Raw genomic sequence first — 15,474 nt, 5'->3', positions numbered from 1 at the left:
GAGTAAGCCAAGTTCACCAGGTCTCATTCTTCTTCGAGTTCAACCTCACTACCTATCTTTCCCTTTCAAAGGTTCTAAAGTTTCTGGAACACCCCCCATCTGCCACCTCTAAATTAGGAGGGACAGGAAATAGATGTTCTGCCCACTAAGCCTAACGTCTCTGGCTGCCAGATGTATAATGAGGTAGAGGAGGGTCCAGGGGATGTCAAGGGGCAGAGGCCTGACAGCCCAAGTGCACACACTTGTACAAACCAGACTGAAGCCAGGGGCAAGCTGTTCCAAGCCCACAACCATTTCCCAAGATTCCCGTGCTCAGGATGACAGGACTTGAGCTAGCAAGGGGAGGGAATAATGTAGGACACAGCACTGACACACACAGCCCTCCAGCAGCCCCGGCCCTTGCCAGAAGAACGGAGCCCCCTGGGATTCCCCAGACACAAACGTGAAGATGACAGAAGGGGTGGTGAATGACCTGTCCGACGTGCCCCGCGTGGCACTGAAGGATGCTGCTCCGGGGGGGTTTCCTTATCACTGCAGCTGCGTTTGTGTCCCGTGAGCAAGAGTGGAGAAAGGGGCTTTAATAATCCTATGCTAACCTCAAATTCAGAAATGCCAAAATAAGTATGCCGATAAATATACCAAAAATACCACAAAAACACACATTTCAGTTGAACACAATAATCTTAAGTCAACGGAACACTAAGTGCCTCCCACGTATCAGGACCCCAGGGAGACACGGATCCCAGGAGGCACTGAGACAGAAGCCACGGGAAGAGGTAAGTGGCACGCCCCACTAACAACAGCTGTTGTTGACTCGGACCCCAGCAAATGGGCAGGTACCTGGCAGTGGAGGGACTACCAAGGCCTCAGAACCCTTGGCAAAGGGCTTGAAAAAAGAGCTGGAATAAACAGTAGGGCCAGCACCCCGACCCCTCATTCTGCACGCATGCTCCACACCCTGTGGAAGACCCCATTCCAGAAGCAGTGGCGTGCCCAGGGCACATTCATCGCAGCCACCTCCCTATAATGGCACCTCTCCCTTAGCAAGGAACGGGGTCATTCGTATCAGGTGGCAGCTGGCCCGTGAGCAAGTGGTGGGACCCACACACACCCAGGGGCCCAGACACCGTTGTGTTCCCAAGGAACTGTTGCAGGCCACAACAGTCGCATCTGTGACCCACAGCTGTGCCTTGTCTGCCAGTCCCCATGACTCATCTCTCCCCACACTTGCCTCCCATCTCATGGAGAAATGGGACTACTTTGGCTGAAGGACTTCAGGGCCACAAGAGGATACCAACAGACTAGAGAACACACAGGAACTCTCGAAACCCCTTCCCAGCACCCAAGGACTGGTCACCATGATCTCATCCTGGCCCAAACGCACAATGGGATGACTAGCACGGCAGTAGGAAGCAGGATGAGAGAACCCGGGAGGTGCTCTCACCTGCTTGCTTACTTCATACCCTGTGAGAAAAACTAAACAGGGCGTGTGGCTCAAAGGACTTAAAAACCAGGCCTACTGAAGGCACATGTGATACTCCAGGGCAGGTGACTAAGGAAGGTGCTCCTAGGAGCCCCATGTGCCTGGTACAGGGCACACTGAGCACGCAGACTCGAGACCACACCAGATCTGCCACTGAGTTCAGTGTTTAGGAGCAGGGTCCTCAGAACAGCTGTCTGACGGGCATCACAGATCATTCTGATGCACACCAGTGTCTGAGAATCACTGTTTGAGAGAGAACTTTACTTTTTTGGTGTATTACAGCTTCCCCCAGTAAAGAAAACAATTTATTAACCAGAAAAAAACAAAATGAAGCTAAGAGAACACATGTCTCTTAACAGAAGTGTCAAGCCACTGATTTTTGTTCACATGAGCACCTACTGTGACTATGTGAATGTGTCACATTCATCACAATCTCCGTTGATTTCTGGTTCGTTATTCTTACCTGTCTCCTTGAATTACTGTTGGCTAATAAGGAAAGGACAAAAACTAAGAATCCAAAGGATGGTAAGAACACGAGCAGCAATGAGGCTTTCGAATAAGAACTCTGCCAGGGTCAAGGCCCAATGTCTTCTCCATTTCCGCCTGCACTTCCTCCACAGGTGAGCAGCAAGGCGTATGATCTAGGGTTGGGGGCTGGAGGGCTCTCGAGCAGAGCTAGGGTGATCCACAGGAAGGGGGGGAAGGCAGAGGCAGGCTTGGGCTGTAGTGCACACACAGGGGGACACACTAATCTTGGTATGTTTTCGGCTCCATGCTTCTATTCTTTGACTCTCACAGCCAGGTGAGGTGCCCCTGCCGCACGCTGAGGACCCCGAGCTCCTCTCCTGTCATGGCTCTGACCACACTGTTCTGGGACTAGCTTCTCCCTCACCCAGAGCTACCCTTGTCCCCTCTGAAGCTTTAGTGGGGCTTGTCCCTGAGTGTGTGAAGTAGGGACAGCAGTTTGTTCCTGTGTACGCTGCAATCTTCAGGCCCTGGAAACGTGGAACTCGGCCTGCACCCTAACACATGCTCCCAGTTGTACTCACTCTACCATTCCATTCGGTTGCTTTGAGCCAGACAGGTTGTTTTATTTACTAAGTAACACATGAATAATTTATAAAAGCCATAAAAGAGCCAACATTCAAGAAGACAACAAAGAACATCACTTTGAAAAAGCTGACTTTTCTTTTAACCACCAGTGAATATACACTTTAAAAAACTATGGAGAACTTTTTTCATTCACATGCGCTCCATAACATTCTAGCTGAGTACAAAACGGGCTGGTCAAACAGCACAGGAATGTAGCCCAGGAGCCCTCAGCCATCCAAAAACTCACAACACTTCTAAATCTTCATATACTCCTCAGTTAAGGGAAACCACGAGAACACACTAGACCTCTGGCATGTAGGGTTTAGCATTCATAGTTCTATCATCTGGGAATGACTCCAGGGGTTCAGGGCATGTTTTTGAAACCTAAGTACTATGAGGCTGGAGTTTGGACGAGTCACCAAGCTGATGAAGAACAGACCCGCCGTCAACACAGCCTTGCTGTTTCCTACCTGTCTCTGCGTGTCGGGAGACTGCACTCTACACCCACACCTCTGACAATTCACAAAGGACTAGAGGATGGACTGCCCGCAAATGTCAAGGGCAAATGGAATCAACTGGTTCCATACACAGACAGGTTTGTTTTCAGGAAAAGGGACTAACACAGAGAAGCAGAGGATAAGAAACTTTTCAGATGATAACCATACTCTCATGATAATATCCTCTCTATGCAGATCCACTTGTTATGGTCACAAAGACCTTCACCCTAGGTCAAGCATTCGCTAAAGGGCCACGACCTAAACCTTAACCAAGGGAAGACACAGAGGCAGGTAAGTGACTAGAAAGCACTGAGGGAGAACTAAACTTAAAAACCAAAATTCCAAGTTACTTTCAACAATTTGTTTCCAGAACAAGAAAATGTTTCTAATTACATTTTGTACCCCTTCTTTATCAACTCCAGGCTATCACACTGTTTTCCAAAACTGTCAGACACACACACACACACACACACACACACTCTCTCTCTCTCTCTCTCTCTCTCTCTCTCTCTCTCTCTCTCTCTCTCTCTCCTGTCCTGAGCTCCGGCCCCACCCCTCAGGCGATTTTAGCCAGCCATTTCTCCAGGTCCTGGATGTCGGCGGAGCCAGCGTCCCCTCTTCCGCCCTTGGCACTGCACTCCAGGAACTCCACTTTGAGGGGCAAGTGCGAGAACTCAAATTCTTTGCCTTTTTTTCCCAGCTGAGTAGGGGCAGGGCTGGAACTGTCCAGTGTGCTGGGGGCAGCGGAACGGGTGACTCGTAAAGTGTTGCTATGAGACAAAAGAAAAACGCGTCAGGAAGGAGAGGAGTAACTATATAACAACTAAAGGCCTTTAGGAAGCCACACTCTTTCCTAAACATTTCAGCACTCATGACATAAAACTGTCAATTATGCTATGAAGACTGTTGACTAATCCTTTGCATTCACAGATTGCTCTCAGACGGGAGAGACGGGGGTCTAGCCGAGCTTGGCTTGACAAGAGCAGGTTAATCATGTGCCCAGGTCACACCAACCGTCTCTCAGCCCAGGGCTCCCTTATCCCCTTCCACTAGGATCATCTGCATGACGCCATTTTTGAACATACTTTTTAAATACATGCTATAAGTGTTATATAACTTAAGTCTCTGAAAGTTAAGTGTGGGAAAATGCAGTATTTATATTTATCACGAGTCTATGTGGATACAGAGCTTAGTAAAACCACAAACTCCAGATTCTCATATCCAGTTTGGGCACAATTACTACTCTCCAACCTCTTTACCCATGAAAACTTTCCCAATTTAAGTTGTCTTACTGCCACCTGCTGGCCCCCAAAAAGAGTGCACAGCAATGCTCATGTGCCTACTCCTCCCACCGCTTTTCTGCTGTCCAGAAGCAATGGATGTGCTCTCAGTGTGCTTCCTTACAAAATAAAGCATCTCTTGGAGCTGTAAGACTGCATGAAAATTCGTGAAGAATCTGCAGGAAAAACTAATACCTTGTTTAGAAAGAAACACGCACACATGGAAAAAGTATTTTAAAAAACAATTAATATAAAATTCTAGATACTAAATTCAAGATATTGGGGAGGAGCCCTTAGGGCCTTCTAAGCAAGGTGGTGGGTCCATGGGTATTCATTTTAATATTCTTTAAATTCAATATAAAGGGGCGCCTGGGTGGCTCAGTCATTAAGCGTCTGCCTTCGGCTCGGGTCATGATCCCAGGGTCCTGGGATGGGGCCCTGCATCGGGGTCCCTGCTCCGCGGGAAGCCTGCTTCTCCCTCTCCCACTCCCCCTGCTTGTGTTCCCTCTCTTGCTGTGTCTCTCTGTAAAATAAATAAAATCTAAAAAAAAAAAAAAAATCAATTTATGTGTCATATGTAAGATATTTTACAATAAAAAAAAAAACTTAAAAAGGAAAAAAGGCCAAGCATAACATGTACTCAGCTCTTGCCATAAGGTGAACATAGTTAGCCTTGTTATTCAGAAGACTATAAAATGCTTCAAAGCTGATAGGGCGTAATTCTCACAAACACAGGATTAATCTAAAATCAGACTCCTGGGGCACCTGGCTGGCTCAGTCAGAAGAGGGTGTGACTCTTGATCTCGGGGTCATGAGTTTGAGCCCCACATTGGGTGTAGCGATTACTAACAAAAATAAACTTTTAAAAATAAAATCTGACTCTTAATTTAACTGATACTCACCTAGCAACTTTTTTTTTAAAGATTTTATTTATTTATTTTAAAGACAGAGAATGAGAGAGAGAGAGCACATGAGAAGGGGGAGGGGGAGAGGGAGAAGCAGGCTTCCCGCGGAGCAGGGAGCCTGATGCGGGGCCCCATCCCAGGACCCTGGGATCATGACCCGAGCCGAAGGCAGACGCTTAACGACTGAGCCACCCAGGCGCCCCTCACCTAGCAACTTTTTTAACATTTTACTTCACTACCTTATAATATATAATTTCTACCTGTATTGCCTTTATATGGCTCTTTAGAGTGAAAAGCAAATGGACTAAGGAAAATACATGTTTTGAACACAGGAATACATGGACTATACTGCTAAAAAGAAAAAAACAAAATGGATACACAAGTATTATGATCACTTTTTCCCCCAATTCCCACCAATTGCAACAGGATTTCTAGAAAAACTAAATCCTCTAGTTGTTCTAATTTGCTTAGCCTAACAACAAGCAATTTATAGTCTCAAGAGAGAAACCATCAGGAGTAAGGGAAAAATGATAAATATTCATTCAGAAGGGACAGAAGCCACTGACACTAACATCAGCAAGATGGCAGCATAGGAGTTCCCAGCACAAGTCTTCTCACAGAACCATCAATTTGAATAACCACCCATGCACGAGAGAGAAGGAATCCAGGTCCAAGATTACGGCACCTGGGTGTTATACAGAAATAAGAAAGGATGCATTGAAAGGGAATAGGAAGGACAGTTTCACATGACTCACATTACTTTTCCTGCAAGCATGGAGAGAGATGCTTCACTTGGGGGGAAGGACAGTGAAGTAAACACTCATTATGCCACAGAATCCAGCACCAGGCTGGCCCCCATGGCCCCAGCCCACTGCTATGGGCCCAAGCTCCAGGACCACCTCCAGTGGACCCCAGCACCAGGCCTGCCCCAGTAGACACAGGCACCTGGCCAGGCTACCCAAGTGGACCCTGGTGCCGGGCCCACTTCCATGAACCCAGGCAGTCGGCCCACACACCCATGGACCTAGGAGCCAAGCCAGTCTGCCCAAACACTCCAGCAGCAAGCCCATCAAAGGAACAAAACAAAGCACCAATAACTGATCTTAAAGAAATGGAGATCTATGAAATGCATGACAAAGAATTCAAAATAATCATTTGAAAGTTCACTGAGCTATAAAAGAGGACAACTGAACAAAATGAGAAAAGTAATATATGAATAAAAATGAGAAGTTCGGGGCACCTGGCTGGCTCAGTTGGTAGAGCATGATACTCTTGATCTCAGGTGCATGAGTGCAATCCCAACATTGGGCATGGAGCCTACTTTAAAAAAAAAAAAATGAGAAGCTCAACAAAGAGAAGCCATAAAAAGTTTTTATGCTACTCTAGAGCTAAAGAACACAATGACTGATGCGAAAAATTCAGAGATCTTTAACAGCAGACTTGATCAAGCAGAAGAAAGAATCAGAGAGCCTGAAGGCAGGTAATTTGAAGTTACCCAATGAGAAGAACAAAAAGAAAAAAAGAGTAAAGAGAGACTACATAACTTATAAGACATCATTAAAAGAATCAAGTACATGCATTATGGCAGTCCCAAAAGGAGCAGAGAAAGACAAACAGCAAACTTATTTATAAAGAAATAATACAGAAAAACCCTAAATCTAGAAAGGGAAATGAACATCTAGATCCATTAAACTTGGGAACCCCAAATAGATTAAACATAAAGAGAACTTCACCAAGACACATTATAATCAAGTTGACAAAAAGTCAAAGACAAAGAGAATTTTGAAAGCAGCAAGAGCAAAGCCAATGGTCACAAACAAGGGAAACCCCATAAGACTAATTTCTTAGTCTCGGCAGAAACTCTGTATGCCAGTACAGAGTGGAATGATATTCAAAGTACTGAAAGAAAAAAACTGCCACCAACAATACTATACCCAGCAAAACTGTCCATCAGACATAAAGGAGAAAAAATTTCCCAGACACACAAAATCTGAGGGAGTTCATAACCACTAGACCTCCCTTGCAAGAAATGCTAAAGGCAGTTCTTTAAGGTGAAACAAAACGACACTAACAACATGAAAAGATATGAAGTGTAAAACTCACTATAACAGTAAGAGTATATTCAAATTCAGAATACTCTAATACTGTAATGATGACACATAAATCACTTAACCCTAGCATAAAAGCTACAGACAAAAGTGTTAAAGATAACTATGATGACAATAATTTATTAATGGATATACAATATAAAAATGTGAATTGTGGATAAAAATGTGAATTGTGGAATCAATAGTATAAATGAAGGGGACAAAGTTAATGTGTACAATATCTGTATGCAGTGGAAGCTGTTATCAGCTTAAAATAAGATTACCAATACTACGTTTTACAAAAGTCTCATTGTAATCACAAAGAAAAAACCTATAGTAGATACACAAAAGAAAGAGAAAAAAATCAGAGCATAACACCACAAACAAATCATTAAAGAGAAGGGACAAAAGAATTATAAAACAGAAGACAATCAACAAAACAGAATAAGTACTTACCTATCAGTATTTACTTTAAATGTAAATGGTTTAAATTCTCTAATCAAAACAGAGTGGATGCATATATTAAAAAAACAAGATTGAACTATATACTGTCTCCAGGAGACACACTTTAGATTTAAGGTTCTAAGTGAAGGGATAGAAAAAGATATTCCATGCAAATGAATAGGGCAAAAGGGCAGGGCTGACTATACCTATTTCATCAAAACAGACTTTAAGTCAAAAATTGTCACAAGAGACAAAGAAAGTCATTATATAATAATAAAGGGGTCAATTCATCAAGAGGATATAATAATTGTAACCATGTATGCACCTAACATTAGTGAACCTAAATACATACAGCAAATATTAATAGAACTAAAGAGAGAAATAGATATCAATACAATAATAGCAGGGGACTTCAATACCACACTTCCAACAATGAACAGATCATCTAGACAAAAAAAATCAGTTAAGAAAACAACATATTTGAACAAGACTATACATAAAATATTCCTAACAGACAAATACAGAACACCCCATCCAACAATTGCAGAATGCATTCTTTTTAAGTGTACATAGAAGTCTCCAGGATAGATAACAAGTCAACAAATTTAAGAAGACTGAAATCACATCATGTATCTTTTCTGACCACAGTGGTAAGAACCTAGAAATCAATACCAGAAGGAATATTAGAAAATTCACAAATATGTGGGGAATAAATAACACATTTCTGAACAACTAATAGGTCAAGGAAGAATCCAAAAGCAAATAAAAAAATATTGAAACAAATGAAAATGGAAACCCAACACACCAAAAACTTACGGGATGCAGCAAAAGGCAGTTCTGAGAGGGAAATTTATAGCAATAAATATCTATTCTAAGAAAAAAGAAAGATCTCAGATAAACAACCTAACTTGACACCTCCAGGAACTAGAAAAAGAACAAACTAACCCGAAAGCTAGCATAAGGAAGGAAAAAATAAACATCAGAGCAGAAACAAAAAAATACAGACTAGAAAATATCAATGAAATGAAGAGTTGTTTTTTTGAAAGATAAACAAGATGGACAAACCTTTAGCAAGGAGAAAGAGAGAAGACTAAAATTAATAAAATCAGAAATGAAAGGGGTAACTTATATCACAGAAATACAAAGGATAAGAGACTATTATTAACAAATTAGACAACCTAGAAGAAATGGATAAGCTCCTAGAAACACACAACATACCAAAACTGAATCCTGAAAAAATAGAAAATCTGAACAGACCAATAATGAGGAAGGAGACTGAATCAGTAATCAAAAACTACCAGCAAAGCAAAGCCCAGGACCAGATGGCTCAATGGTGAATTCTACTAAACATTTAAAGAAGAATCAACACCAATTCTTCTCAAACTCTTCCTAATTAAAGAGGTAACACTTCCAAACTCATTTTACAAGGCCAGCATTACCCTGATATCCAAGCCAGACAAGGATACTACAAGAAATGTATACGTCAATATACCTAATGAACATAGATATAAAAATCCTCAATAAAATACTGGCAAACCAAATCCAAAAGTACATATTAAATGGATTGTACACGATGATTAAACGGGATTTACTCAAGATGGAAAGAGAGTTCAACATACACAAACCAAGAGAGGTGATACACCACATTAACATGATGAAGGATAAAAATCGTAACGATCATCTCAATAAAGAAAAAAATCACTTGACAAAAATCAACATCCTTTCATGATTAAAACTCAACAAAATAGGCACAGAAGGAATTTAGCTCAAAATAATAAGGGCCATATATGACAAACCCACAGAAAATACCATATTCAACAGTGAAAAGCTGAAAAAGCTTTTCCTCCAAGATCAAAACAAGGATGCCCGCTCTCACCACTTCTATTCAGCATAGCACTGGAAGTCCTAGACAGAGCAATTAGGCAAAGAAAGAAATAAAAAGCATGAAAATCTGAAAAGAAGTAAGATTATCTCTGTTCACAGATGACTTAATCTTATGTATATAAATCCCTAAAGACACCACCAAAAAAAACCACAACTACTAAACAAATCTAGTAAAGTTGCAGGATACAAAATCAACATACAAAAATCAGTTATGTTTCTATATACTACTAATGAACTATCAGAGAAATTAAGAATTACCAATCCCATTCACAATAGCATCAAAAATAAAATACTTAAGCATAAATGTAACGAAGTAGGCAAAAGATCTATACGCTGAAAACCATAAGACATTCGTAAAGAAACTGAAGACATGAATAAAGGAAAAGATATCCCCTGTTCCTGGATTGGAATAATTAAATATTGTTAAAATGTCAGTACGCTGCAAAGCCCTCTACAGATTCAATGCAATACCTATCAATATTCCAATAGAATTTTTTGCAAAAATAGAAGAAACAATGATAGAATTCATATGGAACCACAAAAAGACCCGTAATAGCCAAAGTAATCTTGAGTAAAAACAAAAAAGCCAGAGACATCACACTTCCAGATTTCAAATTATATAACAAAGCTACAGTAACCAAAACAGTATGAAACTGACATAAGAAGACACACAGACCAAAAAAGTAGAGGGGCCAGAAATAAATGCCCCCACACATACAGTCAATTAACCTTTGATAAGAATGACAAGAATATACAATGGGATCGTCTCTTCAATAAATGATGCCAGGAAAACTGGATATCTACATGCAAAATAAAATTAGACCTTTATCTTCTACCATACACAAAAATCAACTCAAAATGGATTAAAGACTTACACATAAGACCTGAAGCCATAAAAATCAAAGAAGAAAACACCAGGGGAAAAGCTCAATGACCTTGGTTGTGGCAATGAGTTTTTGGATATGACACCAAAAGCATAGACAACAAAAGGAAACGAATGTGATTGCTAAATTAAATAACAAGCAGAGCAAAGGAAAAAATCAGTAAAACAATAACGTAACCTGGAACTGGAGAAAATACCTGCAAACCATATATTGGATAAGGGTTAATATCCAAAATATATAAGGAACTCCTACAAGTCAGTAACAAAAAAACAATCCAGTTGAAAAATGGACAAAGGACAGACATTTCTGTACAGACACTTGTCCAAAGAGGACACAAATAGCCAGTAAGTACATGAAAAGGTACTCAACATAACTAATCATCAGGGAAATGCAAATCAAAACCACCATGAGATATCACCTCACACCTGAGATAATGACTAATATTAAAACAAAACAAACAAGTTAAGTTGTGGAGATGCAGACAATAGGCAATCCTGGCACACTGTTGGTGGGAATGTAAATTGGTACAGCCACTATGGAAAACAGCATGAAAATTCCTCAAAAAATTACAAATAAAACTACTACTATATGATCCAGCAATTCCACTTCTGGGTATTTATCCAAAGGAATTAAAATCAGGATCTTGAAGAGGTACTTGCACTCCTATGTTCACTGTAGCATTATTACAATAGCCAATATATGGAAGCAACCTAAATGTCCATCAAAGGATGAATGGATAAAGAAAATGTGGAACATACATACAATGGAATATTATTCAGCCCTGAAAAAGAAGGAATTCTTACTATTTACAACAACATGGATGAACCTGGAGGACATTATGCTGAGTGATATAACAGACACAGTAAGACAAACATATGAGCACACTTCTATGTAGGATCTAAAACAAACACATAGAAGCAGAGTAGAATGGTGGTTACTGGGGTGGGGGGAGGGAGAAATGGGGAGCCTCTGACCATTAGGTCAAAGGTTATAGAGTTTCAGTTATGCAAGGGCGTCTGGGTGGCTCAGTCCGTTAGGCATCTGCCTTAGGCTAAGGTCATGATCCCAGCCCATGTCACGGAGGGAGAGGAGCCTGCTTCTCCCTGTCCCTCTGTCTCTCCCCCCAACTTGTACTCACATACTCTCTCGCTCTCAAATAAAATCTTTAAAAAAAAAAAAAGTTTCAGTTATGCAAATAAGTATGTACTAGAGATCATACACTACATACATACATACATACACTACAGCATAGTGTCTATAGCTAACAATACTGCCTTGTATACTTAGAATCTTAAGTATTCTCATGAAACGTTCTCTCTCTCTCACTCTCACACAAACACACACAAATAATAAAGGGAGCAGGACGAAACTCTGGAAAGCAATGGATATTTTTACGGCCTTGATAGTGGTGATGGTTTCAAAGGTGGACACTTATCCCCAAATGCATGGAGTTGTACACATTAAATATGCACAGCTTTTTACATATCAATTACCCCTCCATAAAGGGGTTTAAAAAATCTCTTTTGATATTCAACTTGAAAGCATGAGGTCTTTGATAAATCTGATTGAACAGCTAACTTTACTCTTCTATTCATATATTAAAAAGTTTAAAGCATATGGAATTAAATATGTCATTTGCAATTAAAAGAAAAAAAAAAGAAAGAAACCACAGAAAATGACAGACCAGGCCTGGTAGAATTTTTCTACGTTATATGTTAAATGTTTTGGGCTTATGGGTGACATTTAGTTTCTGTCACATATTTTTTTTTTTAAAGATTTTATTTATTTATTTGAGAGAGAGAGAATGAGATAGAGAGCACGAGAGGGAAGACGGTCAGAGGGAGAAGCAGACTCCCTGCTGAGCAGGGAGCCCGATGTGGGACTCGATTCCAGGACTCCAGGATCATGACCTGAGCCGAAGGCAGTCGCTTAACCAACTGAGCCACCCAGGCGCCCTCTGTTACATATTTTTTACTTTTCTTATTTTTTTTTACCTGCCCTTTAAAAATGTAAAACTATTTCTTGTTTGCACACCCTGAGCAAGCGTTTGTCAACCCTAAGCTCCTGAGTATAGGAACCACATCACATTTCCCCCTATAGCCACATCCTGAATGTAGGGCTTGCCATATACTAGATGAATTATAGGTACTTGTTAAATGTATAAAACAGTAAGTAAATCTTAGTGGTGAAAAAAATGTGCTCAAAGCTGAATTATTTTTTTAAGATTTTATTTATTTATTTGAGAGAGAGCACAAGAAGGGGGCAGGGCAGAGGGAGAAGCCGACTCCCCGCTGAGCAGGGAGCTGGACATGGGGCTTGATCCTGGGACTCCAGGATCATGACCCAAGCCGAAGGCAGACACTTAACTGAGCCACCCGGGTGCCCCTCAAAGTTGTATTTATACAATTTTTCCTCATTGGATTCTTTTCTTTAATAATAATAATTTTTAAAAAATGTCTACACAACAGCAACAAGAAAACATAACTTGCTTCATCATAATGCTGATGGTAGCTCTAGCTCTTACAAACTGGCAGAGTACACACATGCTAGATTCCTTAAAACTCAAAAGGCTATAGCTCACTTTACCAATTTTTAAACACTAAAATCAAGCTAAATAATATTGCAATATAGCTGGAAAATAATAAAAATAAGCTATAAAATAGTATAATAGGTTTTTAAATTCTTCTAAAGCATTCCTTTCTTATTCTGTCAACAAAAATTCCATGGCTTTCAAATTTTTTGTTTCTAAAACCTTTCAGATCTACTATAAATGAAGTAGAAATAGTGGGAAAATGAATTGAGCTTATGGTCTCAATAAACCTGAGATCTTCTTTCCACAAATTATTAAAATATCCATAAACATCCCACTGATGCTTTTTAGAATTCCATTAATTCTTTTGTCAATTATTTAACAAATATATTTCACACTATTTTTTGCGCTATGGTAATCATACACAACAAAAGACCTTAAGCAGTATATTCATATTTCCTAAGTTTTAAGATATACATTAATCAATATGACTTATTCATACTCACAGTTCTTTCTCAAGCTGCTGTTGAATTAACTTTGCGGATTTTGCCATTGTAATGTCTGTAAAGAAATGAAGACACAGTTATAGTTTAAACCAGAAAGGGTCTTTTCCCAACACTTCTTGCACATATGGAGGGCAAACCTGTCAGTACCCCTCTCACTCTTGAGAGCTTTTTCTGTATCTTCACTTAATAAACTTCTAACACTTAACTCACACACACACACAAAAGACTTCTTGCATATGTGGAAAATTCCAATTTAACCAATAAGTTTTTTTCCTTTTTTTTCCTAAAGAACTTTTTACCATTAGTAGCTTAACTACCAAAGTAAGCTTTATAATTTTCATGTATGGGTTTTCCTACAATAATGCTTATAAATGTATTACACTCATATCCCTAAAATTGATTAGCTCTTTCATGAAAGTTTTCTACATCTTACAGACCTCTTAAATCAACATATATATAAGTCCAGCCAGTGTAACAGAAAGAAAACCTACCAGCTTTTTGACTGTAAAAAGAGCCTTCACTCCAAGAGAAATATCCTACTTATCATATAAAAGTAAACTAAGCACATTCCCAGCTGATACTAAGATGGTAAGTCACTCAAGTGCACCCTGGTAAGAGAGGAACACTGGTTTGGCACCCAGCAAAAGCCAAATAAATATTACCTTCTCTCCCTATACCAAACAGAAGAAACAGAGAGGCCAGGTATTGATCCTAACACCAATTCCAGATTAGGTATTGTTAGGGTTATTACTACCTGATCACTTCTGAGCAATGCACTGGGCTCTTTGTAGAATCAGAATTTTAATCTGAAAGTAGACTGTAAAATCAACTAGTTTATCTTATGTTAGAGGTAATGAAACTGAAGCCTAGTTTTATCGGATGTGACAGAAAATGTTTAATGGTTATGAGGTTATCAGGCGGCAAAAGGGAATGACACACTGACTTACAGAGTTTGTGCCTTTCTGTTACAAAGAATATTGGTGCTTAATGGAAGACAACACAAAACACAAACCCCCCTTGATAAAACATGCTGGAAGGTAAATTTGTTTGAAAGGAGAGACTCCCCCCCGGACCTCCACAATTGTGTGTGATAGGACATACTGTCAATCTGACAAACTTAACTTGGTAAATAAAGTAAAATGATTTATAATTTTGTGAAATGCAAAACACTGTATCAAAGAAAAACTGGTGATAGTTACTCCTTAGAACAGCCTGGTAAAACTAATGAAAATGCAGGTATATAAACAATTTTAAGATTTAAAATCCTTCACAGTTCCTTAACCACTGTCTCTCATCCTCAATAATAACAACTGTAGGTAACTATTATTAGCTCTTAGTAGCAATCCCAGAAAAAATCTGTTATTATTGCTGGAAAACATGATGGCACCTTGCTTATTGCAGGCGATTAAGAATGATGGTGTGTTCTTCAGACTCATACTGTCAATGAGGACTTGATACAGAAACTCTGCCACATCTTTCGCCTCTCGCTGGAAGGCTGCACTGTCCACAACAAACACAACAGCCCTGGAGGGGGAGAAAGAAAAAACCAGCATGTAAGCATGCACTAGTGCAGCATTATGTTGAAAAGTTATATCCTTAATTTCATCCAATTCAATCCTAATGAGTAACACACAGCAGACTCACATGCAAGTGTGCACACATGTAATCACACCATACAAATACTCACTTAACAAAGGACTACTGAGGAGATGCCAAGTGAAGTGGGTGCATTTTTGGTAACTGTGTACTTCTGGTGACTGTACAGTTTGAAATACTATTTTTTATCAAGTTTTATAAAAATGCAAAAACAACAACAAAAAACAAAGGACTACTAAGTGTTACCGTATATCAATGATCCAAAAAGACAAAAGGAAATCATGGC

At 39.9% G+C, this 15,474-nt stretch overlaps 1 protein-coding gene across 1 annotated transcript in view; it reads right to left on the bottom strand.

The window, feature by feature from the left end:
* Positions 1–2,544: 2,544 nt before the first annotated feature.
* The window catches only part of LOC113916747 (serotransferrin-like), a 56,050-nt gene continuing 43,120 nt past the window's right edge, over positions 2,545–15,474 (bottom strand). The window contains 3 exon segments of the mRNA XM_027583617.2: positions 2,545–3,842; positions 13,593–13,647; positions 14,980–15,116. Coding sequence (XP_027439418.1) covers positions 3,629–3,842; positions 13,593–13,647; positions 14,980–15,116 — 406 coding nt within the window. The 3' untranslated portion in view covers positions 2,545–3,628.

This window comes from Zalophus californianus, chromosome 1 (genome assembly GCF_009762305.2).
Source record: "Zalophus californianus isolate mZalCal1 chromosome 1, mZalCal1.pri.v2, whole genome shotgun sequence".
In the NCBI taxonomy this organism is placed as follows: Eukaryota; Metazoa; Chordata; class Mammalia; order Carnivora; family Otariidae; genus Zalophus; species Zalophus californianus.
The sequence above is the reverse complement of the archived record's forward strand: the minus strand, read 5'-3'. Positions and strand labels throughout refer to the sequence as shown.